Source organism: Gymnoscopelus braueri, assembly GCF_963280865.1.
Source record: "Gymnoscopelus braueri genome assembly, chromosome: 22".
Taxonomy (NCBI): Eukaryota; Metazoa; Chordata; class Actinopteri; order Myctophiformes; family Myctophidae; genus Gymnoscopelus; species Gymnoscopelus braueri.
The window spans coordinates 2,715,599-2,742,712 of NC_137624.1; the positions used below are offsets into that span (position 1 = coordinate 2,715,599).

Sequence of the window (27,114 nt, forward strand, 5' to 3'; positions counted from 1 at the left end):
GAATCCCGACCTGAGTATTTTCTGTTTACTAGAAGAGCTGGAGAGACGTGGAGACACCTGTTACTGAACTAACACTCTACACAGCAACGATAACTAACAGAATAGAGCTATTTAACCAGTAGAGGAAAAAGTACTCAAATGTTTTACTTAAGTAAAAGTATCAATACTGCAATGTAGAAGTACTCTGTTACAAGTAACAGTCCGGAATTAAAAATGTATTTGAGTAAAAGCACAAAAGTATTGGTATTCAAATGTACTTAATACCAAAAGTAAAAGTACCAAAATGTTTGAAAGTAGCAGATCTACAAGGTCACAACGCGTCGCGATGGGACGCGTTGTAGATGTAGAAGTGGTTAATGTATGTTTTAGAATGTAATAATTTATATCTGCAAAGTATCTTAGTAACTAAACTTTTCAAATAATTGTAGTGGAGTAAAAGTACAATATTTGCCTCCGAGATGTAGTGGAGTAGAAGTAAAAGTATAGACAATTGGAAATACTCCAGCAAAGTAAAAGTACCTAAAAACTGTACTTAAGTACAGTACTTGAGTAAATGTACTTTACTTTACACCACTGTATTTAACACATAATTATTTGAACAGAAAGAGATATCACTTACACCACCCTTAATTGACTAGCTCTTTGTGACCCTGGATAACATGTTTGTGATTGTCAAGACATAAGGTTGTAATTTCCTCTCTTGAATTTACTGGACATGACAGATTACAGATATTTCTTTCCGGTATGTCTTGGATCAGCCGACTACTGGCATTGGAGCTGATGTGTTGGCAGCTACATTTAAAAGAAATATGTTTGAAATGGGTGTGAGCAGAAAGGTCTATGTAAATGTTGTGCTGCGCATTGAAATGCAGCTCAACAGAACTACAACACGAGCAAAACATGTATGCATCCAGCTGCAGAGATACATAACCCGGTGATGACAACACTATGTGGTGTGTTGAAACCAATAGGCCACTTTTGCACTGAAAAATGTCTAACCACGAGCGAACCAGCAAGCGAGGGTTGTCCAAATAGTTTTTCAAAGGGGGGCATATTTGAAAATATGAAAATAGCTTAACTGCATCTCCTGTCATACTACTACTAGGACCATGACAAAAGTCGCATACACAACTATTTTATTTAACTACAGAGCAATATCACTAGTCTTTTTAGGCAGTGTAGCCAAATGTTAAGTCACTCAGCTGTACCGTGAACAAAATCCAATTCAGCCTTTTTCCACATGCTTGCACAGCATTTCTATTATATTTACGGTCCAATAAACTGTATTTTGTTCAAATGGCAGAACCAAATGTAACCAGGTGTGAAAAGGTGTCAACAAAAAAAATTGCCTTTCTTTCACATCATGAGAATGACACAATGTACAGTCTGCCCGGGTTCATTTTAAAACACTCAAACTAGTCACATGACTAATACTTGCAGGTCATGAATAATACATTTTAGGATGTTATAAAATCTGCCCTCGTACCACGATTGATACCCAGGACCAGGATTTTGGACTTAAGCCCTATAATAAAAAATAAATTAATTAATTAAGCGTCATCGCGACGCATTGTGAGCGTGTAGATCTGATATTCCAAACAAATTCAAAAGATTTTGAAATGCTTTGAATATTTTTGAAAATTCTTGCCTTTAATGACGTGCCCAAAATCTGGATGCCAGGTTGAAAGTAGTTAGTCAGTTCAAAGTTCAAAGTGACGCAACACACACACACACACACACACCTGTCAACGCCTGTAAACAATAAAAACATAAAAAAGATTCCCGGCACACTCCTAACTTCCGACGCACAAATATTGATTTTGGACGCGGAGAAATAAAAGAACAGGCTGGCCTTCTTCAGCCCTGAAGAAACGTCGCTTCCTAAATAAATATTTGTGTCGGAAGTGACTCTTTCATGTTTTTATTAGCACAAATACAGTACTCAGTACTATGTGCTTCAGAAATACAGTACAATCATTCAGTGTTGGGCAAGTACTGTAACAAGTTACTTCTTACAATACCAATTACTTGGTATCAAGAGTGACTAGTTACATTACAAGTTTTATTACCATGTTATTTTTGCTGCTCAACCCAACATCCTACCATTGTTTTTTTATGTCATGATTTTGGGAGAGGGCACATGCTCAACCCAAGACCTGAAGCCGATTCTACAAATGTCTTCTAAATCCCGACAGTATTCTGAAAAAACGTATGTTTTTATATCAGTGGTGCTAAAACTTTTTCATGTCAAGGACCCCTAAAATTATATGTATTTGGCTGCTGACCCCCATCTCAAAATGTTTTGTGCCAGGGACCCCCAGAAGCAAAGATTTGAGTTAAAATTGTTCGCTTTAAAACAATATATATATATTCAAAGATTTGCACACATTTTCCAGATTTTTCAAAAATAGCAGATCTACAAGCTCGTAGCGCGGCACTCGGTGCCGTGCTATGAGCTTGTAGATCGGCTATTTTTGAATAGCCCAAGTGTAAAATTATGCTTTTCAGCTCAAATCAAAAAGTGACACAGATGCGTTCCAGATCTTAATCGGTTAAAAATAATAGATCTACAAGCTAACAAAGTGTCGCATCGTAACGTGTTAATATCCTGTAGATCTGTTCTTTTTCAGCATGCGACTACAGTACCTCCTACTATGTAGTATACATTATAGGCTTAATATTATAGAATATCTCGACTAAATCTTTCCAAAATAGCCGATCTACAAGCTCACAACGCGCTGCATCGCGGCTCGTTGAGAACGTGTAGATCTGCTACTTTCGGATAGATGAAGTATAAAACATGGCTTAATTGGTGGTTCATTTTTCATTATAATCTAAATCGTCAAAGTAACAAGTAGCCTAAAAAGTACAATATTGTGTGGTGGAGTAGAAGTATAAAGCATTGAAAAATGGAAATACTCAAGTAAAGTAGTAGTAAAGAAGTACAGTACCTAAAAATTGTACTGAAGTGCAGTGCTTAGTCACTTTCTACCACTGTATGTTGTCAATATACAGTAAAAAGAGGCTCTGACAGATATAGTGTCAATGACACTCTTGTCATTGACACTTTCTGTCTGCTAGGGCCTTAGGCAACAAAAAAAAAAAGACAAATTACCCACTGTACTACATTATGTGTTTAAACGCAGCATAATCCACAGTCAAACAAAGGTTTTCTTCTTTTGTTTTATACTAAAATGGCGGCCCAGATTAAATATCATCCATCTATAGATGATTACATGTCATAAATAAAGACAAAATCAGTGCTGGAACAAAAAAAAACACACATGATCGTCACTGTTGGGCAGAAACCTTGTATCTCCACGATATAGACTTTTTATATCATTATGTAAATTAATTCCCTACTTCGTCATACATGCAGTGTCACATGAAAGTAGCAAACATAGCCAATCTACGAGGCTATCTTTGATATACAAATAAAATAGTGAAAAATAGTGAAAGTTGTCACGTCTGTCTGTCGGTTTTATAAATATTGAACCAGTGAAAAGAATTAACAAGAGCTTGTGACTAAATAATAAGTACATTGGATCCATTTTTCTACCCAATTTTCTGCAAAGTAACAGTTCTGGATATACAAGGTTTCCACCCGACAGCGAAGATATAAAGCAGTTACTAAAAAAAAAAGAAGAAAAAAAGAAGCTTTAGTGACTAAGCACAAAACGTGTCCCATGGTTGTAACAGTATTCTGCATTGTGCAGCGCAGGGCTTTCAGAGCACACAAAGACAGCACAGTGTGTGAGACAATAAAAAAGAGAGCCACACCCAGGTGAGACAGGTGGGCGCAGACAGACAGACAGGTTTCTTAAACTCTCTAGAGAGACAGGTAACACACCGGCATTCAGCGCAGGAAACACAAAAACAACACAGACACACCCTGCTACCTCTGTGGACCCAAATGAGATCAGGTTTTACTGCAGAAAGGAGAGAGAGACAAAAAAAACCTTCCAACTAAATATTATCTCGTGCCAATCGGACTGCAGAAGCGTCTCAATTGTGTGAAACCTTTTCATGTCATGTGACACTTGATTGACAAACTTGATGCGGTACAATGGGTGGTGGGTGTTACACATTACGGAATCAGCTTTGTTTGCGTTCGTTTCTATGCCAAAAGAGTGACTTTGAGGCCTGTTTAACTGTGCAACGTAAAGCCCAGTCCAGACCAAAGCTTTGCGATGCAACGAAACAGTTGCAATAAGTTGCAGCGGTCTGAGTTGCCCCATTGCAGATCGGCGCAGTTTGGGGATTCTGTTGCATGCGGCTGCATGTTGCAACTGTGAATATTTGGTGTGGACTGGGCTTAAAGGTATAGTTCACCCCAAAAAATAGATTTTTTAGTTTTAGTAGCATTCCTAAGCCGATAATTTGATGACTGACTCCGCCAATGTAGACTCTTTGAGTCTCTGCCAGTCATCAAATTATTGGCTTAGGAATGCGACAAAAACAAAAAAATCTCCATGAATTCAAGGCTCCATGGGGTGAGTAATCAATAGAAATAGCGGAGCGTTAACCCATTCAACACATCTGTGTAACCACTTTATCCATATTTCATACTTTGGCTATTCAAAAACAGCTGATCTACAAGCTCATAGCGCACGCTACAAGCTTGTAGATCTGCTATTTTTGAAAATTCGTGAACATTTGTGCAAATATTTGAATATATTTCAAGGGAACATTTGTAACTCAGATTGCTTCTAGGGGGGTCCCTGGAACTAAATATTTTGAGATGGGGGTCCACGGACCAAATACATATCATTTTGGGGGTCCTTGACATGAAAAGGTTTGAGCACCACTGATATAGCTATGAGCTTGTAGATCTGCTATTTTTTAATAGCCAAAGAAATCTAAAAATGACACTCCCGGGTCTTCTTTCCCGGTCTAAATGGGTTAAAGCTGTTCATTACCTGTGTGACAGTGGGTACAGGACAGACAAGTGTACATGACTATTATTATTCTATGTATTATTACCTGTGCGACAGTGGGTACAGGACAGACAGGCGTACATGCCGTTGGAGTGCTCCGTGTAGGTCTGTCCGTGTTCACAGGGCAGACATGTCCCCAGCTCCAAGTCTCTCTCGCAAGGCTTCTGCACAAAGGTGCCTGCAAAGCAAACAAACAACAGTCACATGCACACGTTTAGGCCCCGTAATTATACACACTATGTTCATGCATACGCTTAACCACATTAACCACTTATGCCCTGCATACTTAGTCCTGCGACCAGTAGACAAAAGTAAGACGACCTGCTAGTTTACTTTTGATCCCTTTATTTGACACTTTTTGGCAAAACATTTGATAAAATTTTCATCTGTATTAAAACGTTCTCAAAATAGAGACACCAGGTTGAAAGGAGTTCATCCTGGCATCCCTGTTTTGGCCATGTCATTTTAAGTGGCATACATTTTTTTTTTTTAAGTTTACATTTCTAACTCAAATCTTTGCTTCTGGGGGTCCCAGGGACAAAATATTATGAGATACGGTCGGCGGACAAATACATTTATACCCCACTTTGGGGGTCCTTGACATGAAAAAGTTTGAGAAGCACCGATTATAGCAACATACGTTTTTAAAAAAAACTGTTAGGATTTAGAATACATTTGTAGAATCCCCAGAAGCAAAGATTTGAGAGATTCGCTTTAAAAAAATATATATATTCAAAGATTTGCACAGATTTGCACAGATTTCTTCTAAAAAATTGCAGATCTACAAGCTCATAGTGCGGCACTCGGTGCCGCGCTATGAGCTTGTAGATCTGCTATTTTTGAAAAGCCAAAGTATAAAATAATGATTATAGCTCAAATCTAAAATGACACAGATGCGTTCCCGGTCGTAATGGATTCATGTTATATTATCAATACAATCGTGGTGTTTTACCAATTATCTGCAATATCCTCACTGCCCACCAGTGGGCCCTGGCCTACAGGCCTGTGAATGGCTGGCTTCGAGTGCATGGGAACTGATGCAGTAGATTTAGATTATACAGTGACCTTTGACCTGGGTGCAGGGTGTGTGTGCGTGATGGTTCTAATTATTTTCACAGTCGGTTCACGCATGCCACAAATTAGACCAGTTGATTCTCATGTGTTTTCAGCCGTTTATGTGAAACACATGCAGCAAAAAAAAAAAGTTAAAAAAAAAAAAATTGAATGAGAAAAACGGTACAGGCTGAGAGGTCAAATATGAAATGTTATGTAAAATATGAACTATGTGACATATTATGGTCAAATAGGGCAGCGCTACCGCAGCTGCTTGGCAATTCTGTGCTCGAGTGTCGTCTAGGACACTGGTTCTCAAAGTTCTTATTTTTATTTTAATCCATTAAGACATCTGTGTCAATTAAAAAAATATTTTGCTATTCAAAAATAGCAGATATACAAGCTCATAGCACAGCACATGAACTCGTAGATCTTCCATTTCTTTGAAAAATCGTGGACATTTTGTGTAAATCTTTGAATATATATAATATATATTTTAAAGCGATCTGTGCTTCTGGGGGGGGGGGGGGTCCATGGAACAACATGTTTTGAGATGGGGGGGTCCGCTGCCAAATGCATATCATTTTGGGGGTCCTTGACATGGAAAAGTTGGAGCACCAGTGATATAGCAACATACTGTTAGGGTTTAGATCTGTATTTGGCCGCGGACCCCCATCTCAAAACGTTTTGTTCCAGGGACCCCCATGAAGCAAAGATTTGAGATACAAATGTTCACTTTACAAAAATATATATATTCAAACAAAGATTTGCACAAATTTTCCAAAATTTTCCAAAAATAGCCAAAGAAATCTTAAAATGACACAGATGCGTTTCCGGTCTTAATGGATTAAGGATGCCACAACTGAAGTGTTCACATGGAACCAAAATGGACCTGTGTGTACACTCTCAAGAGTTACAGACATGTACGGGTTCATTTGGAACCTCTTCAAGGAACCCCGACTCCCCGAGGGTCCCTGGACGCCTCTTTGAGAACAACTGATCTAGAAATTGAATTCACAATCCATCCAACACCAAAGCCTGATTTATAGGAGCAGATCTACAAGCTCACGTCTTCGCACCATGACACGTTGTGAGCTTGTGCCTCTGCTCTGCTATTTTATTATCTATCCATCTAGAAAATCATGGAATCTCGGTCTGTCTGTCTGTCTGTCTGTCCTCTAGCTTCAGCGGTTGTCCAGAAGCAAAAATCCACACATTTTGTCTGTCGGTGTCCCTTTTATACCCATATATGGAGATCCCTGGTGTCATCAATACGATGTCATAGTACTGACATCATAGACTGGCCTCCAAGTACTCTGACATCATCAGGTACAATGCGTATTGCATTACCTGAGGGCCAATACGTTCCTAATGGGCATCAACTTTGTTCTAGATAAATCAGACTTCAAAATGCTGATTAAGACAAAATGATGATAAAAACTAGAAAAAGTGCTCCTCGGAGCACAGGTCTCCGCCAGGTCAGGTAGGTTATTGTGGCCTCCTGGTGGCGCTATAATAGGCCAAAGTGAAAAGGGTGCCATTTCTTCTTAGGCCTTGCACAGCAATCGGACACTGCATTCATGATTTGAAGCATTTTGTTCAAAAATGTGTTTTGCTAAATTAGACCTGCTGGTGGCGCTATAACAGGCCAATGTTAAAAGGGTGGCATTTGCTCCTCAATATAGTGTGAATGTGCGTCCAAAGTTTGACCGCAATCGGATGCTGCGTTTATGATTTGCGGCATTTTGTTCAAAACAAGGCACTACTGCAAACTTTAGATGTCAATCTTAGCCAATCAGGATGGAATATGAAAAATCAAACACATCCGTCTTGATCACATGACTGTAGAGATCATGTGTACCGATTTGCGTGAAATTTCGATAAAATTGGAAGGAGTAATATTAAAAAAATTGTTTTACATAAGTCGGCCTCCTGGTGGCACTATAAAAGGCAGATGTGAAAAATGCAGGGCAAAGGTTTTTCCTTGACCTCTAGGGAGTGCGCTTACAAAGTTTTACACAGATCGGTGCAGTTATAGGTCAAAACACAAATCGGTCTGTTATAGCGCCACCATGAGGCTGATTTGAACATTTTCAAGTGGCATTTCTTCCTCGACATAGTGGAAATATGCGTGCAAAATTTCAAGGAAATTGCATGCTGTGTTCATGATTTGAGGCATTTTGTTCAAAACGGAACACTTTGGAAGCCATTTTTAGCCAATCAGGATGGAATATGAAAAATCTGAAAGACACGTTTCGTTGAATGACTATAGAGATACTGTGTATCGATTTGCAGGATTTTTGGACAAAATCTGTTGTGTCCAAAAATATGTTTTGCAGAAATCGGCCTCCTGGTGGCGCTATAAAAGACCCATGTGAAAAATTTGGGGCAGAGGTTCTGCTGTGGCATCCAGGGAGTGTGTGTGCACAGTTTCACTGCGAGCAAGCCAACGGTGCCGGAGATTAGCTGTCCACAGACAGAATGACGGACGGACACACGGACACACGGACACACGGACGGACGGACGGACGGACGGACGGACAGGGGGCAAAACATACTCTCTCGCCATGCCTTTTGGCCTGGCGGAGACAAAAATGCCCACTGATGCAATTGAATGTCATTTTGAGTCAGGTGATACAGTATCACCTGACTATCACACTCCTCAAAAAAGGTTTATGACAGGGGTTTGGCAATTATTCACTAAATAATAAGACACTCCTCATTTATACTTTGACGCGTGACTTTGCGTCACGATCATGAGTCAAAAATGACTAATTTTCAATGTTTAGCAGACAGTAGATTGTCCTTAAACTAAATAAGAGAGATGAAACTAAAGATCATAATTGTTTTGGATCAATTCGCATTAATTTAACTCGGGAACGCATCAAAGTGTCATTTTTTTTTCTTTGGCTATTCAAAAATTGCAGATCCGCTATTTTTGAAAAATAGTGAGAATTTGTGCAAGTCTTTGAAATTTGCTTCTGGGGGGTCCCTGGCACAAAGTATTTTGAGATGGGGGTCCGGCCAAATACATATCATTTTGGGTGGTCCTTGACATGAAAAAGGTTTTAAGAACCACTGATATTATAGTAACATAGAAGATATTATAGTAACATAGAAGACAATTGTAGATGCAAAGATTTGAGTTACAAATGTTAGCTTTAAAAAATATATATACTAAAAGAATTGTGCACATTTTCACGATTTTTCAAAAATACCAGATCTACAAGCTCATAGCACTCGGTGCCGGGCTATGAGCTTGTAGATCTGCTATTTTTAAATAGTCAAACAAATCTGAAATGACACAGATGCATTCCCGAACTTAAAAGGGTTAAATAGCCGTTTGTGTCATGAGTACATTCACGCAGAACCTGAACATTGCGTGGTGATAATGCAGACCTGATGATCTACAAGCTCACAATGCATTGTGACACGTTGAGCTTGTAGATCAGCTATTTTTGAAAATAATTTCATAGGCAAGTGGTTATATAAAAAGCTTTTCGTGTTTATTTCTTTAAATTTGTTTGCTTATAAGTAGAGAAACGTTTAATAAGTAAAATACGTTTTTCAATATCAGTCAGAACATGGTCTAGGGCTCTACCAAATTGGGATCGGACCCAAAAATCTGGCATCGCTCTGATTCTTAGTGAAGATTGAAAGCTGTGCACGTCATTGCTGTAGGGAAGAAACCTTGTGTTCCTTTTCAGGAAATGAAAAAAAAAAAAAAAAAACCTGTGTTCCAATCGATCCCTTTCACTTATATATAAAAAAGATATATTATAATGTAGTAAAAAAAAGCTATATATATATATATATATATATATATATATATATATATATATATATATATATATATATATATATATATATATATATAATATTTGCACAAATTGTAGATTGACTATTTTTGCTACTTTTGTGTGACACTGTAGATGACAAAGTAAGGCATTCATTTACAAAAAAACATTAAAACATTTTAACATGGATATAAGAGGTTTCTGCCAAACAGCAACAATTTCGTTCAAAGTTTAGAGCACATCTCAAATAAAACCGGACATGACAACTCAATCAAATGTTTACGATAGTTTCGATAGGGTCATTGGATTATAATCGTATAATAATACGTTTCCTGTTGCATTTCCTACATGGATCAGAGCTTGTCTGACAATTATAGGCCCAATAAAACATAAGAAAATAAAATAAAACTATTACAATGGCTAGCAACAGCAGGAAGTAATAAAGTCAACCAAATACATTCTTTTCAAGAAAGCAAAATGGTTGTCATCATATGGCCTCTGATATGTATTTACTTCTGCCAATAGAGCTGAACGGAGGTTGTTTATCTCAGTGGTTCTCAAACATTTTCATGTCAAGGACCCCAAAAAAAATATTTGGCCGCGTACCCCCCATCTGAAAATATGTTGTGCCAGGGCCCCCAAGAGAGAGGATTTGTGTTTTAAAGAAATTCAAATGTATTCCAAAATTTTCAAGATTATTGAAAATGTTTCAAAAATAGAAGATCTGCACGTTGTGAGCCTGTAGATCGGCTATTTTCGAATATCCGAAGTATAAAATAAAGTTACAGTGCCTAAACTGCTGATACAGTGTCGAACTGCTCCTCATTTTCCTGGGGACCCCCTGGAAACCCCTGAAGGAAACCCTGTCATTTATCCCAATTACTTTACTTTGGATTACTTGGATTTCTTTGCTGTAAAGCACAAAAAGAAAGAAAAGAAAGCAATAATCTCATAAATGTTGTATTAGGCCAAGTTGCAATCTGCGATTTGCTTCCTAAACAATTATCACAATATGTAAAAGTATAATGCTTTGGTATCATCATTCTAAACCTATGTTCCTGCTGTTCTATGAAACATCTTAGACCATTAGGGCATTTTGGAAGATGCTTCTGAACAGTTGCTAGTTTAACAAATGCAAATACTCTTTAAAAGGTAAAAAATACCTTTCATATCTTTATAATTACTATAGGGCTTGCGTTTACCAGTTTGTTGTGTGCCATGTCACGCACTAAAAATAGCGATCTACAAGCTTGTAGCTTGTAGATCGGCTATGTTCAGTGCGTGACAGGCCATGGAACCATGTATAAATCATCCTTTTAGAGGAAGCCAAGAGTTAACCATGAGAAAGACATGTTGAAAACAGTGGTGGTGAGTGAGAACTGTAACCCATGTGTCTCTATTCCTTAGTTCAATCCTCATTAACGACAGCAAATAACCACGTCGGCTCTGGTTTGTGTTAAAAAGTGTAGCACTTGTAAAACGGTAATGATCTTCACTACGTACAGTGGTATTTATTGTATCTTGAGGCACACATGCATAGAGGTTCAACTAACATGTTGTGTAGGATGGCTCTGGGATGGCTTTCACTGTCACCTTTTCATGAGGCATGTATAGTATGCATGTTCATGTCAGAGGTTCCCAGCCTTTTTCACTTGGACACACAAAAACACAAATGTACGCACACGCACGCACGCACGCACGCACGCACAGACAGACACTTGTGTTTTTCAAACATGCTAACCACTTAAACCCTATATACTTCTCGTACCACGAATAGTGAAAATAGCCGATCTACAAACTCACAACGGGGACGTGTTGAGTTGCTTGAGCTTGAGTGTTGTAATTGACACAAAAGTTGTAACTTTTAGAAACATCTTGCTGAAAACTATGCTTTTGTGCAACATGTTTGAATACCTCTAAAGAGACAAGAACTGCGATACAAATGGAACTAAATGGGCCCTTACCGGTCTGTAACTCTGAGAGTGTACAAATGGAACCAAATTGTGTACAAATTGGAACAAATGTAACCATTTGTGGGGGTCCCTGAAATTAAACAGTTTAACATATTCCTGTCCACACCCAAAACCCACTTTTTCAACCTTGCATTCCCTACCTAATTCAAATCCCCCTTTTCAACTTTTAAATATTTAAAATGTGTGTTTAGTTTTTTATATATTTATTTTACCCTTTTTAACAATTATTTTCCCCTAATAAAGTCGTTTTTTATTTGTTCTGTTCTGTAAAGTGACTTAGAGTATTTAGAAAAGTGCTATACAATTTGCATGCATTATGATTATTATCGTTGGTCTTACCAGCCTGGCAGTTGGAGCAGCAGAGGCCCTGGTGGAAGTACTGCTGGTTCTCCACGCAGACGCGATGTCTCCTCAGCAGAGTCTGGTTCCTGTAGTCCTCGCTGGACCACTGAGGTGATGCCGCTACGCCCACGCCAAGGGCCAGCTCCGCCGCTGCCGCTGTGACACCCTGCAAGCCTGATGATAGCACCATCACCATGACCTGATAAAGACAGAGAGAGAGAGGAAGGGAGAATATATGGTCATTATTAGTGCACATAAAAAGTTTGCTCTTAGCGTAGCCTTGTTGTGATTTTACCAATCTCTTTTTAACCCATTAAAAATAATAAAATACAAATACATTTTGTTGAATCGGCCTCATGTCTTCATGGGTTAACACAAGACGTAGAGTTTGGTTTCATTTACATGTGTGCACTTTGTATTGTGGTCTTTTCGTTGTTTTGTTGTGGTTTTCGTTGTTTGAGATTATATGGCAGAAACATGTATAGTTTTCTTTTCCTGCAATATCTCGTGTTATTGTTACATGTTGGGACTACCGATGAGAAAAACTAAACTGTCCTGTCCCGTCCAAATAAACAAATAAAGTAAAGCACAAAAAAAGAAAAACCTCACCAACCATTTATATATTCGAACCAACGTTCTTTTCTTTGCAGCCCCCCTTACATCTGCCAAAGCTGAGACTGGGACCCCCCACACACGCGCACACGTGTGCTTTTCAATGTTAACCACTTAAGCCCCAATAATTCTCAAACAACAAATAGCGTAACAATCTAAAAGCTTAAAATATGTCACGTCACGATGCATCGGGAGCATTATAGATCTGCTATTTTCAGTGCATTGTGAGCTTGTAGATCTGCTATTTTCAGTATACTGTGAGCTTGTAGATCTGCTATTTTTGAAACTTTGAAAATTCAAAAAACAAAAATCGGTATGACAGAAACAGTGCTGAAAGCGAGTTATGATCTTGTGCATCGTGTTATAAAATGTTGGAACCACCTCCAAACAGACACAGCGTCTCAGTGATCTTTGGACGCCCTACCAAGGGGGTCTCGGACCCCAGGTTGGAAACCAGTGTTCTATTGCATGTGGACGAGTAGAGAGCAGAGTCTGTATTCTCATCAGAAACCTTGTGTGAGCAATCTACGGTCTTAATTTAAACCATCTGATCTGTGAACATCTGCAGCGGGGAGGCAATTAACACAGCCTTGCAGCCAGCCAGGCACAGGGCAACACAAAAAAAAACAAGCCTGTATGTGGACGACACCGCGCTATATACGCTATAAAGCCTAACAACCACTGCAGGCAACAATCTAACTCAATTATTTCATGATCCGTTTCCCCCTTGTGTGCACCTTGTGTTTAGATGCAAAAAAAAATCACAAAATGACGATGTACGAGCTCACAACAGGTCGGCGCGTTGTGAGCTCGTAGATCAGCTATTTGTGAACATTTTTGAATAGGCTTGTGTTTAAATTGAATACTTTATTTGCAGGATTGTTAACATTACAGGTAGTTCAGTCAAAAGGTTATGCTAAGGATAATACAAAAAGCCCCAGGGCGCTTGTTTCCATTGTGGTCCATTGGACTCAGTGCATCAGTGATACATATACTACATACAATACAAATACAATACAACACAACACAACACATTAAAGCTCAGTAGAATCATAAGGTATGTTTACAGAGAAAGGAAGGGTGAGGGCAGAGTCAGAGGAGTTAAACTATGTTCACTTCATTTTGAGGACAGGAGGTTACTTTTGAGTTTGTTTAGGGAGTCGAGCTCCTTTATGTATTTCGTAGGTCATTCCAAATGTTTGTGGCAGCATAGTAGAATGCATTTTTTACCCATGTTTGAGCCTAACTGAAATAAAGTTAAAATGTTATTGTTGTTGCGTAAAAGTAGAGATTTTTTGTTTTTTTACTTTACTTTTTTTAACACTGCAGATGGGTGACACAGCGTTAAACGCTATAAACACTGGCAATCACTGCAGGGAAGAATCAAACTTAATTACTTCCCGATCTGTTTTTTCCTGGTGTGCACCGTTTTGTTTAGATGCAAGTCCAGCCCCATCGTGTGTGTGTGTGTGTGTGTGTGTGTGTGTGTGTGTGTGTGTGTGTGTGTGTGTGTGTGTGTGTGTGTGTGTGTGTGTGTGTGTGTGTGTGTGTGTGTGTGTGTGTGTGTGTGTGTGGGGGTGTGTGTGTGTGTGTGTGTGTGTGGAGGACGACATAATGGGGGTTTGATAAGATATCTTAGCCAACACTAGCGCAGGCAGGGCCCCGTATCGAATGTGATTCCAGGGCAGTAATCCATTCATGGTTGCTGTTGGATAATAACAGGAGCTTGTATAGGTGGGGGGGGAGCGGCTAAGAAAGAATACAGCCCGAACACTTTAGTGCGGCCCCCAGGCGCTGGCGTTTGCTTCTCACGGCTTTTCAGCGTGTCAACGTGAGAAGGCTCCATTCAGCGGGGAAACAACACACTTTAGTGGCTCTACTTCAAATGACCCACATTCTTAAAGCCCGGCCCTTTGAATGCTGGGACATGCGACACCGCCACGAAGCGCCATGGATGCAACGCGACACCCGCCGTGTAAATGAGAGGGCCCACTTTTCCGAGGTTTTGTCTCTCTGTCTCTCTCCCTCTCCCCCTCTCTCTGTGTGTGCAGTGTAGCACCCAGATACAGCACCCATACACCCCCCCCCCACACACACACACCTCACCTTGAATCCTAACAGAGGAGGGTGGGAGACAGAAAGAACAGGTTAGGGTGGGGAGAGGAGAGAGAGAGAGAGAGAGTCAGGTTGAGGCTATGAAAGAAGGGTGTGGCGCTTCCTAGTTAACCTTTTTCAACCAGACGTCCCCATTGCATTGTGATGCTAATGATCCTAAAAAAAGAAGGACATCCACACACCTGCACATGATGCTAAGGTTCTAAACATCATACCCGCTACTACAACATATATGTATATCTTTGATTATTTGACCTATGTTCTTTCCTCTCCTACTCCTATACGCCTATCTTCTCTCCTCTCACAAAAACGACGAATTATGGAGCACAATTTTTTTTTTTTAATAAAAAAAATACGTAAACCTATGACGTGACAGTAAAGACTATTCTGATTCTATTTTGGGCACGTCGTTATATGCTTCATAACATTCACTTCTTTTTTGTTTTACATCAAACTTTTCAATTTGGTTTCTTTTCATTTATTTTGCGCTTATCGGCTATTTTCGCAATTTGGCAGCGAAAATAGCAGTTAAGTTACAGATAGAGAGCCAGAAAAAAAAGTGCTATAAGAGAACAATGGTAGCAATACAAAGGGAACTAGGGCAGTGATTCTCAACCTTTTCTGGATCATCTTGAAAGCCTTTTCAGCCCACTTTCAGCAACTTTGATGATGGAGAGGGACACTATATTTCCACACTCACTCCAGAGGGCCACATTGCATGTACTGTCGGGCAGACACGTCTTATCTCCGTATTTTATTTTTATTTCGTAATTAATGCCCTACTTCGTCATTTCATGTCACACAAAAGTAGCAAAAATAGCCGATCTACAAGCTCAAAACGCGTCGCAGCGCGACGCGTTTTGAGCTTGTAAATCGGCTATTTTTGCTACTTTTGAATTGGAATCCTGAAAAGTAACATTTTTATTTAATTTCAAATGCATTTAGTTATACTTATGTTAACTTTATGAACTTAAATACAAATACATTGGACATAAAAAAGACAATAGCATTGCAATAGTAGTCATTAAGCTATTAATATCTATAGACTGAAGTAACTAAAGTGGGTCACGTTTGCATGTTTGGAATTGTAACAGCTGAAATCAATAATCTATCAGTATTCCCATATTAACCTGCGGGCCGCATTAAGTGAAGGTGGGGGCCGCATGTGGGCCCCCGGGCCGCCAGTTGCCCATGTATGGGCTAGGCCGTGGTCAGATGGGTGGGCCACTAGTGGGCCCCAGCCCGCAGGTTGAGAACCAGTGGGCTAGGGAGACGTAAAAAGCACCATCAATAATGAAGCAACCGTATACAGTAGTATACACCTGTACCATACCCTGCACTATGCAGTAGTACAAGGGTTCCCAAACTTTTCAGGCCGCGACCACCCAGAAATAATCATAATTTAAACTGGGCCACTAGGAGACCTTCTAAATCTATGGATTTTACACCCGCGGCTTATAGTCCAGTGCGGCTTGTATATGTACACATTTGTTTTTTCCCCTAAATTTGGCTGGTGCGGCTTATATTCAGGTGCGCTTCATAGTCCGGAAATTACGGTAGATGCTGGGCCGATTCAGCCCAGCACTTGCCAATTCTCAAAAATGTCATTATACAAAAATACTGGAGGAAAAAAAAGGTCTTCAAAGTCATTAAATTGTAACTTCAGAAATGTGCAGATACCCTGTATACTCTTATACTGTATGTTGTTTTTTTATTGTCGAGTGAGAAAACAATGTTGCACATTAAGCCAATCATCTCTGGACCCCCCCCCAAAATCCTCCCGACACCCAGTTTGGGAACCACTAGAGTAGCATACACCTGTACAACTATGCAGAACAACAAACAACAACCGACACAAAGTCAGTGTCATCACAGTATCCCGCCCCAAAAGGCACAATCAAATCAGTATTCAAAAAGGTATCCATACAATACACACCGATACTAAAGCCTGCACCGCAGAACAAAACAGACACACATTCACACAGCAGTGTCCATGGTCTCCATACAGGGTCCCGCCCCAAGCTTTGGCAAAAACGTGAGCAAAGAACACACCGTCACAGTGACATAATAATGCAGTGGTTCTCGGACCTTTTTTAATTTCAAGGACCCCCATAACTCAGTGTATAAGTGTACAAATGGGCCCATTTGGTTCCATTTGTTACACTCTCAGAGTTACAGACCTGTAAGGGTCCATTTGGTTCAATTTGTACACTCACAGAGTTAGAGACCTGTAAGGGTCCATTTGGTTCCATTTGTACACTCTCAGAGTTACAGACCTGTAAGGGTATATTTGGTTCCATTTGCACACTCACAGAGTTAGAGACCTGTAAGGGTCCATTTGGTTCCATTTGTACACTCTCAGAGTTACAGACCTGTAAGGGTCCATTTGGTTCAATTTGTACACTCACAGAGTTAGAGACCTGTAAGGGTCCATTTGGTTCCATTTGTACACTCTCAGAGTTACAGACCAGGTCTGTATTTGGTTCCATTTGCACACTCACAGAGTTAGAGACCTGTAAGGGTCCATTTGGTTCCGTCTGTAACTCTGAGAGTGTACAAATGGAACCAAATGGACCCTTACAGGTCACCTGTAAGGGTCCATTTGGAACCACTGACATAATGTATGTAAGCCTATTATGGCTTCATAACATTTACATTTGTTTGTGCTTTTAAAAAAAATGAAAACAGAGTGCTTTGGTACAAAGGTGACAACGACGAACAGTTTTTAAAAATACTATTAAACTGTCTAATGCATGGCAAAGACAAAAATGCATTAGACGATTTTTCCACAAGAGTGCGATGGCTGTTTTCTTTTTTTTTCTTTTTTTGGGGGAAATAGCTGGGGGGAAAGCCAATACACAAGCTCACGACCCGTTTTGAGCTCGTAGATTGTCTTTTCTCCGGCTATTTATCGTAAGATAAAAGCATACAGCAGGGCTAAACCTCTTAAACCCCAGCATCTAATGTAGAGCGACTACAGAAGAGACACCAGGTATAGAGCTCTGAGGGACTCCGGTAAACCATATAGGGTTAAAGGGATATTTCACTTTAAAAAAAGAATATGTGGTCATTTTGGGTGGCTTTTGGGAGCACCCCGGACAGTTTTTTAAGTTGCTTGATTCAGTATTTAGGTATTTGATATTCATTTTATCAGACACGCCCCCTTCCTATACAAACCCATTGTAAAAAATTAAAAAAGTAATAAAGACAACACGGCCCCCTCACGTATTAGGAGGACAATATCAGTCACCAGAACCAAGGACGGGTGCTTTTGATGAATCTAACATGGTTAAAATGGAGTTTGAAGTTATAATGGTTTTGTATAGGAAGGGGGCGTGTCTGATAAAATGAATATCAAATATCTAAATACCGAACCAAGCAACTTAAAAACTGTCTGGGGGGCTGACAAAAGCCAGACGACAAAATGACCCAAAATTGTTTTGAAAGTGAAATATCCCTTTAAGTGAAAGTGTTGCTAGCAACGGGCCAGAGACTGTGTGAAATGACTGGGTCAATGAGAAATAAAGAGCTACAAGCTGTAAAAACCCTCAGTGTGCATTTTATCCATTTGAACCTCCAAGTGTGGTAAAGTCAGAGTTTCACAGTGTAGAGAGAGAGAGAGAGAGATGGGGAGAGACTGACTGCATGGAGTTTGATGCTAGACTTTGCTCTCTGGATGGCAGCCATGCCTTGTTGTTCACAAGACGTTTCCTCTCTCTCTCTCTCTCTCGCTCTCCCTTTCCTTTCTTCCTCTCTCTCTGTGCTGTGCTCACGTCAGACTTTCCACAGACGCTGAGAGGCAGGCAGACGGCAGGCAGAGCACTCACAATCACACCATTTACATTTATCCAAACATTCTCAGAGAGAGAGAGAGAGAGACAGAGAGAGTTAGAGAGGGCGAGAGCGAGAGCGTTAGAGAGAGCGTTAGAGAGAGAGAGAGAGAGAGAGAGAGAGAGAGAGAGAGAGAGAGAGAGAGAGTGTGAGAGAGAGAGAGAGAGAGAGAGAGAGAGAAAGAGAGGCGTGGGACAGAAAAGAGAAGGAAAGAGGAGGGAGATAAAATGAGAGAGAGAGAGAGAGAGAGAGAGAACGGCAAGCATGATGTGGGACAAGTCAAAGACTTGAATACACTGTGTGTTCGTGTGTTCGCGCGCACGTGTGTGTGTGTGTGTGTGTGTGCGCGCGGGGTGGGGGGATGTGACGAAAGAGGCAAAATGGGGAGCGACCGAGGAGAAGAAAGCCATGTGAAAGAGCGAGCGAGGGGAGGGAAAAAAAACACCCAACGCACAGAGGACTGTGTGTGTGTGTGTGTGTGTGTGTGTGTGTAGGGCTGGGCGATATGTCGATATGTATCGTCTGGACGATAGAAAATGTCTATCGTTTAATATGAAGCTCTATCGTTTATATCGCAAAATGTCGCAAAACACGCTTTACGGCAGTATTTACGTCACCGACGCGACATACGGCATGCCCAGGGACGCACGCTGCTAAAGCATAAACAAAACAAACAACTATGGAGGAAGACGTAGCTGACCAGGGTAACAGTACTAATTCGCAACAACAACAAGAGGATCAACAAGATGACCAGCCAACACAAACCGAGGAGCTTGTACCTAAAAAAGGGGGAACTTCTGTCGCATGGATGTGGTTTGGATTTAAAAAGACCGACACGGACCAGACCACAGTAGTTTGTAAAGTATGCCGCTGCCCGGTCCCATCACCGGACTCCAACACGACTAACTTATTTTATCACCTGAGAAAGAATCATGACAAAGAATACAGAGAGAGTCAACGAGAAAAAGCAGCAAAAGCCGGCGGGAGTAACGTTGACGTTAAGAAGAAGAAGAAACAACTCCAGACGCAGACTTTGGAACAGGCGTTTACCCGTGGCACACCATATAGCCATACCTCCCGCAGATGGAAGGACATAACTACTGCCGTTGTCAAGCACATCTGTAAAGATATGGCTCCAATCTACACGGTCGAGAAACGGGGGTTTTGTGAGTTGGTGCAAACACTCGATCCTAGATACGAAATGCCCAGCCGAAAACACATCACTAAAGTCGTGTTACCTGGTTTATATGATGAGTGCCGGGCCAAAGTGGAGGAGGAGATACACAAGGGAATGTTCTACGCTACAACAACAGATATGTGGTCGAGCCGAACGACACATCCATATATGGCCTTGACGATACACTTCATCGACCAAGCTTGGAACCTCTGCAGTCGGTGTTTACAGACAAGTTATTTTCCAGAAGACCACACTGGAGTCGAGATAGCCAGAGGTCTCACTGAAGCCCTTGAGTCGTGGGGACTGCAGGAGGATCGCCTCGTATGTATCACCACAGACAACGCCAGCAACAACATCCTTGCCCTTCAGCTGATGAATACAACACGCCTGCAGTGTTTTGGCCACCGTCTTCATCTAGCCATTGGTGAGTAACTCTAAATCGATCTAAAAATGCTTATACATTTTTGTTTTTTGTTTTCATAATGTCATTTATTGTATATGTGTATGTTTTTGTTTGATCATTTATAGGCATTTTAACACAAGAGCCATATTGTTGTTTTGTATAGCCTAATTGAAAATTGCTAATACATATATTGTTTTTAAAAATGCATATAAATACACAGTAATACCTTAGAACAGAGCAGTGTCAAGGAAGGTCTCCCCTTAACTCTGACGTTAGGGTTCATTTGGTTCCATTTGTATACTGTCAGAGTTACAGACTTGTATGGGTCAATTTAGACGGCCTAAAGGAACCCACATAGTCCCTGAAATCCACTTTGAGAACCACTGTGGAGGATTAGAGGATTAATGTATGGACTATCACTATGGTGGAACCATTTTAGTTATATTAACAGCCATAATGGCAAAATTCTCCTACAATATTTCTGAGCATTTAAAAGCCAGTTAAAAGCTAAAAATACAGAATACTCCTCCATCCAATCCATCATTTTGTAAAGTCATGATGTCAGTGTGGACCTCTATACTAAACAAAAAAAAAAATATATATATGAATAAATAAATTAAATTCATAACATGTAATTAATTAATACATTTTACCTGTCCTGTACACAGTGTAATATTTTAAAAAGTATAGAACGTTACATTTACTTCTCCTTTATTTCCACAGGGAGGGGTGTGAAACTACACCAGGTGGACCGAGCAGTCGGCGTCTGCAAGAAGATTGTGGCTGCCTTCTCCAATTCATGGAAGAGAAGACGGGAGCTGGCCAAAGCTCAAGCAGAGCAAAAGCCACCCTTGCCCAGTCATCAGCTGATCACAGAAACCCCTACAAGGTGGGGCTCTATGCAAGCGATGGTTGAAAGGGTGCTCGAGCAGGAGAAAGCTATCTCACAGGTTCTCCGTGCCGACAAGAAAGTGCGTCACCTGGTCCCAACTTGGCAGGACATGGACGTTCTGGAGTCCATGAACAAGGCACTGGGTCCTCTCAAGGAGTTTACGGATGCCTTGTCTGGGGAGCTCTACCCAAGTGTTTCCTACTTGAAACCCGTCCTCCATCTGTTCAACAACCAGATACTCAAGCATCAGGATGGTGACACTCAGCTCACCACGAACATCAAAGAGGGCATACTAAAATACCTAAATGAGAAGTATGATGACCAGGAAACCCAGGAGCTGCTTGACATGGCTTCTCTTGTTGACCCTCGGTTCAAAACCACATACATCAAACAAGAGAGGGTGGACTACATCAAGACAAGAGCTGCTGCAGAGCTGCAGAAGCTGGTGGCCGAACAAAAAGAGCCAGAGGCAGTCCCCCTTCCGTCAGCTGCCACTGCCAGAGATCAGGATGAGCCAGAGCCAGAGGAGGTTCCTGCTAAGAAAAAAAAGAAGAGTTTGAGCAGCTACTTTCAAACAGCAGCAAAGCCAAGCCAAGCGGCCCCTCATTCAAGCAGAGAATCCATTGAAAATGAGCTCACCCTCTATCTCTTACTGGACGCTGGTCCAGACACAGATCCACTGGAATGGTGGAAGGCGAATGAGGCACATTTCCCCCATGTGGCCAAGCTAGCGAGAAAATATCTTTGCATCCCTGCCACAAGTTCCCCTTCAGAGCGGGCTTTCAGTGCAAGTGGGAACATTGTGACATGCCAGAGGTCAGCTCTGAAACCAGCTAGAGTTGACCAGCTTGTATTCCTAGCACTCAACCTGTAGAAGCATGAGATTTGCCAAATGTTTGGATGTTTTCATAATCCATCCATGCTACTTGAAGTAGTTTTGTTTACCTTTATATATTATACCTACAGTACCTCATATTATATATGTATAATATTTCTGTGATCCATTTGCAGCTACACTTTAACTTGGAAGGGTTCCATGTTTACATTTGATTTTTGATATATTATTTATTTTAGGGGCTCGGCCAGTAGGCCTAAGGTGGCAAGGCCTGTATTATTTTTGTTTGTTTGTTTTTTGTTAGATTTTGTATAATTATATTGTGAGCCTGATTTTGTTGCTGCACTTTAAACTTGGAAGTTTATTTGGTATTTGGCCCTGGCCTGGCCTGCACGATGCTCTTTAAAACTAAGAAGTGTTCAATATGTTATAGGCCAATACCAATATTTGTTACTGTTAGGCAAATATTCACAATATTCACCACAGTTCTTAAGTGTTTTCTATTGCCTAGAATGCCTTCTCTAGACTAGAGAACAAAGGACACTTGGAGCAACTTGCACTAACATGATGATGCTGAGACGTCTGGGTGGTGTTACCGTTTACGAAGTAGGCTACTGCTACATGTTGAATACATTTAATGGCAGATGTTATCATGACCAACAAATATTTTTGCATGAATACATGCTTGGAATTTGGAAAACAGGTTCTAAATAAAACAAATATTTAGTACCTACTACCTTTATTTGTTGAGTATATCATTTCAAACTGCATTTCCACATTGCAATTTTATGTGAACTATTCATTAATTGAATTTACCAAAAATGTGCTATATCGTGATGTATATCGTATCGGGATATAAAATGAGCTATATCGGGATATGAGATTTTGGTCATATCGCCCAGCCCTATGTGTGTGTGTGTGTGTGTGTGTGTGTGTTCAGGGAGAGAGAGAGACAACTCTGCAGAGAGGAACAGCTTGGAAAGTAAAGCAACATGCTGAACGCTCCTCAAAACAAGTAAGACGCGCGAACGCTGGAGGCGAACGCAGATTCGCCTCGATCTCCAGGCTTTTATTGCTTAGTTTTGCTAAAAAATAAAAGCCTGGCCCAGCGGGTCGGTGTACTCGGTATGAGGAAGTGTTTCATTTCGCAACCAACCAGAGTGCAGTGGGCGTCGCTCGTAATGTTGTGTTAACGGGGCGGGGGTTGACGGACAGATCGGTGAACCAATGGGATGAGGCGCAATCTCTCGCCGGCGAGCCAATGAGAGAATGAGAGCGTGAACACAGACGGAAAGAGACCATAAATATGCCACACCGCAAGCACGATGATATAGTAAGCTCCACTTGGTCGGAGGCGCGGCTTCGCCGCGCCCCCTTCCGCGTTCGCAACAAGCGGTGTTACTGTACGCACACACACACACACACACACATCCCACTGGATGCACGTCAAACAACACAACGGCACAGAGCTAGAATCAGTTAACCCATTTAGACCGGGAACGCAGCTGTGTCATTTTATACATTTCTTTGGGCTATTCAAAAAATAGCAGATCTACAAGCTCATAGTGCTGCACTAGCTTGAAAATCTACTATATATATTTTTTTTTAATCATGAAAATTGGTGCAAATCTTTGAGAATATTTTTTTTTTTTTAAACTTTTTTTTAACTCGAATCTTTGCTTCTGGTGGGGGTCCCTGGAACAACATTATTCTGAGATGGGGGGGGGTCCGCAGACAAATACATATAATTGTGGGGGTCCTTGACAAGAAAAAAGTTTGAGAACCACCGATATTATAGCAACATACATTTTTTTTTTTTTTAAACTGACATTTTGTAAAATCCCCCCCAGAAGCAAAGATTTGAGTTACAAATGTTCACTTAAAAAAAATACATATATATTCAAAGATTTGCAAACATTTTCAAGATAAAAAAAAATAGCAGATATACAAGCTCGTAGCGCGGTACCGAGTGCCGCGCTACGAGCTTGTATATCTGCTATTTTTGAATAGCCCAAAGAAATCTAAAAATGACACACAAGATGCGTTCCCTGTCCGGGTCTTAATGGGTTAATCACCGCGCGTGTGTTTTGTTAGGCTCGTGATTCATCCATGGTTACACGGAACGGGACCGTCCCAAAAAAAACTCAGGTGTCCCAGTCAACAGAGAGAGGCACACAGCAACGCTATGATGTCATTTCCTGTCTGTGCATTCCAGGATCCCTGATTCACAGGATTCCCTGGTGGAGCCGACAAGACACACAGGCAGGCAGACAGGCAGGCAGACAGATAGACAAACGATTCAACGGCCGTGGTGGGCAACCAGTACAGTAGAGTACAGTAGTCAAAAGTATAGACATTCCTGGTCTATTACAAGTGAAAATTGCTCGGTAACAATTTGTACTCGAGTGAAAGTACTGGATTACTTGCTTTAGGAAATTCCTAAGTATGCAAAAGAATATGCTATTCAACATTACAAGCTGCATTTTCTTTTTAATATCAATGCTGTATTAAAATTTTGACACATTTTCCAGACATTTTCCCAAAAAGATCGATAATAGTGAAAATAGCAATAGAAGTACAAAGTACACTATTTGTCTTTGAAATGTGGTGGAGTGGAAATCAAGTATCTAAATACTTAAAGGAGAATTTTGGACTAAGTTTTTCTTACCTTTTCTATGATGTTATGATATCTTAGGATGAATGATCACATATTTTAATAGCTTTTTTTTTTTTAGATCTTACGTTCATAGTGACAGAACACTGTCCAAAAAATAAAAAAATAAAAAAAATAACAGAAGTCTCGCTAGACGAGATTGAAATCTTGAGATTTCAATCTCGTCTAGCGAGACTTAGATTTATTTTATTTTTTTTGGTTGCATAGTGTTCTGTCACTATGAACGTCAGATCAAAAAAAAAAAAAAAAAAAAAAGCTATTAAAATATGTGATCTAACGCAAGGCCTATCCGCGCACGTTTTAAGCTGTGGCGGACCCAGGATGTAGTTATGAAAATGTTCTACTGTACCATTCATCCTAAGATTTCATAACATCATAGAAAAGGTAAGAAAAACTTAGTCCAAAATTCTCCTTTAAGTACAGAATGATACTCAAAAAAACTTAAATACAGTACTCAAGTAAACAAAGTGGTGTAAAGTAACTAAGTACATTTACTCAAATACTGTACTTAATTACAATTTTAAGGTATGTTTTACTTGAGTATTTCCAATTTTCAATACTTTTGCTTCTACTCCACTACATCTCAGAGGAAAATATTGTACTTTTACTACTTACTAATTATTTGAAAACTTTAGTTACTAGTTACTTTACAGATATAAATTATTACATTATACAACATACATTAACCACTTTAGCCCTATTTTATACCTTGGCTAATTGAAAATAGCCGATCTACGAGAGCTTGTCGATCTGCTATTTTCAAACATTTTAGTACTTTTACTTTTGGTACTTGAAGTACATTTTGATGCCAATACTTTTGCACTTTTACTCAAGTCCATTTTGAATTCTGGAGAAATGAGCAGAAATGCTCATTTCTAGAGCATTTCTACATTACGGTATCGATACTTTTACTTAAGTAAAACATGCAAGTACTTTTTTCCACCACTGAGTAAATGTACTTTGTTTACTGTCCAGTACTGCACACAGTGCCCTGCAAGCAGTGAAGAGCGGGCCGTTTTATAGGGAAAATATTTGAGCGGATGGAATTTGTCTTGGACAGGGAGCAGAGAGCGTTGCTTCACAGAGCAGGAAGGGAGTTCTTCTTGCAGAAACTCGCAAGTCGGACGCCGACATCCTGAAAGGACATCCTTTCACGATTAAAAATCAATGCTAATCTTCTCCAGAGAAGTAAAACAAGCTAGCGAGCAGTGGTGTAAAGTAACTAAGTAGATTTACTCAAGTACTGTACTTAAGTACAATTTTGAGGAACTTTTACTTTACTGGAGTATTTCAAATTGTCAAAAATCTATCTACAAGCTCACAACGTGTCGCGATAGATCTGCTATTTTCAAACATTTTAGTAATTAGTACCTTTACTTTTGGTACTTTAAGTACATTTTGATACCAATACTTTTGTACTTTTAACTAAAGTAATTTTTTTATTCCGGACTTTTACTTGTAACAGAGTACTTCTACATTGCAATATTGATACTTTTACTTAAGTAAAACATTTGAGTACTTTTTCCACCACTAATTTGGGTAATGTATGTCTTTATAGGCGGAACTGTTAAAAAATAGCGATAATTTACGCCCGTCACAATTATTACATAATTGCCGAACCGCAATTATTTGAGATAATCGCAATCATTTTTTGCATAATCGTCGTAATAATTTCCATGTTGAAACATTTTCATATATTTAAAAAAATATTGGAAATAGCACACACACACACACACACACACACACACACACACACACACACATTTAAAGACAAATATTGTACTTTGGCCAACAAGAACTAAACATGCCATGCAGTATAACATATTTCACAGGTTTTGGGACTCAGAGCTTACACTTTCAAATTGTTTATAAAAATAGCAAAACATCGCCGATCTACAAGCTCACAAAGACCGATATTTTACTTCTGACTATACATTTCTAGGAAGGGGGAAAAGTCAATGAGGAATGAACCACTTCGGCCCCATTTCAAACCTAGCGAAAAACAGCCGATCTACAAGCCCACACAAACGCACGTGGCCGCAACCCACGTGTCGCAGCCGGTTCGGGTTGTTTACATTCAGGACAAGCTAAGGATGTATAAATACTATGGGGCTGCCGCCACAGTGCGGTCTAGCCTTACCTCTAAGACCTAGTGATGTGTAACCCCACACTGACCATAACCTCAGCGCAGACAGATCTCCAAACCCCCCCCAGACTGACCATAACCTCAGGGTAGAGAGACCTCCAAAGCCACAATCCGCTGGCGGCCCTCCAACACACACTGACTGGCTGAAGAGAGAGAGAGAGAGAGAGAGAGCGAGAGCTCCGAACGTCCACTTCTTCAGCCTAACCCATTAAGACCGGGAACGCATCCGTGTGTCATTTTTAGATGTCTTTGGGCTATTCAAAAAAAATAGCGGTGGCGCGCTATGAGCTTGTAGATCTGCTCTTTTTTTTCCTTTCTTTTTTCTTA

General features: G+C 40.2%; 1 protein-coding gene across 3 annotated transcripts in view; it reads right to left on the reverse strand.

Annotated features, from left to right (window-relative positions):
* Positions 1-27,114, reverse strand: part of tnfrsfa (tumor necrosis factor receptor superfamily, member a) — a 66,649-nt gene that overhangs the window by 13,478 nt on the left and 26,057 nt on the right. For all 3 annotated transcript variants that reach the window (XR_013932545.1, XR_013932546.1, XM_080419755.1), the window contains exons 2-3: positions 12,100-12,301; positions 4,984-5,115 (exon numbers count right to left, since the gene is read on the reverse strand). Coding sequence is in view for 1 of the 3 variants with exons in the window: in XM_080419755.1 (XP_080275881.1) it covers positions 4,984-5,115; positions 12,100-12,301 (334 nt within the window). In the remaining 2 variants the exon portion in view is untranslated. The remainder of the gene's footprint in view (positions 1-4,983; positions 5,116-12,099; positions 12,302-27,114) is intronic.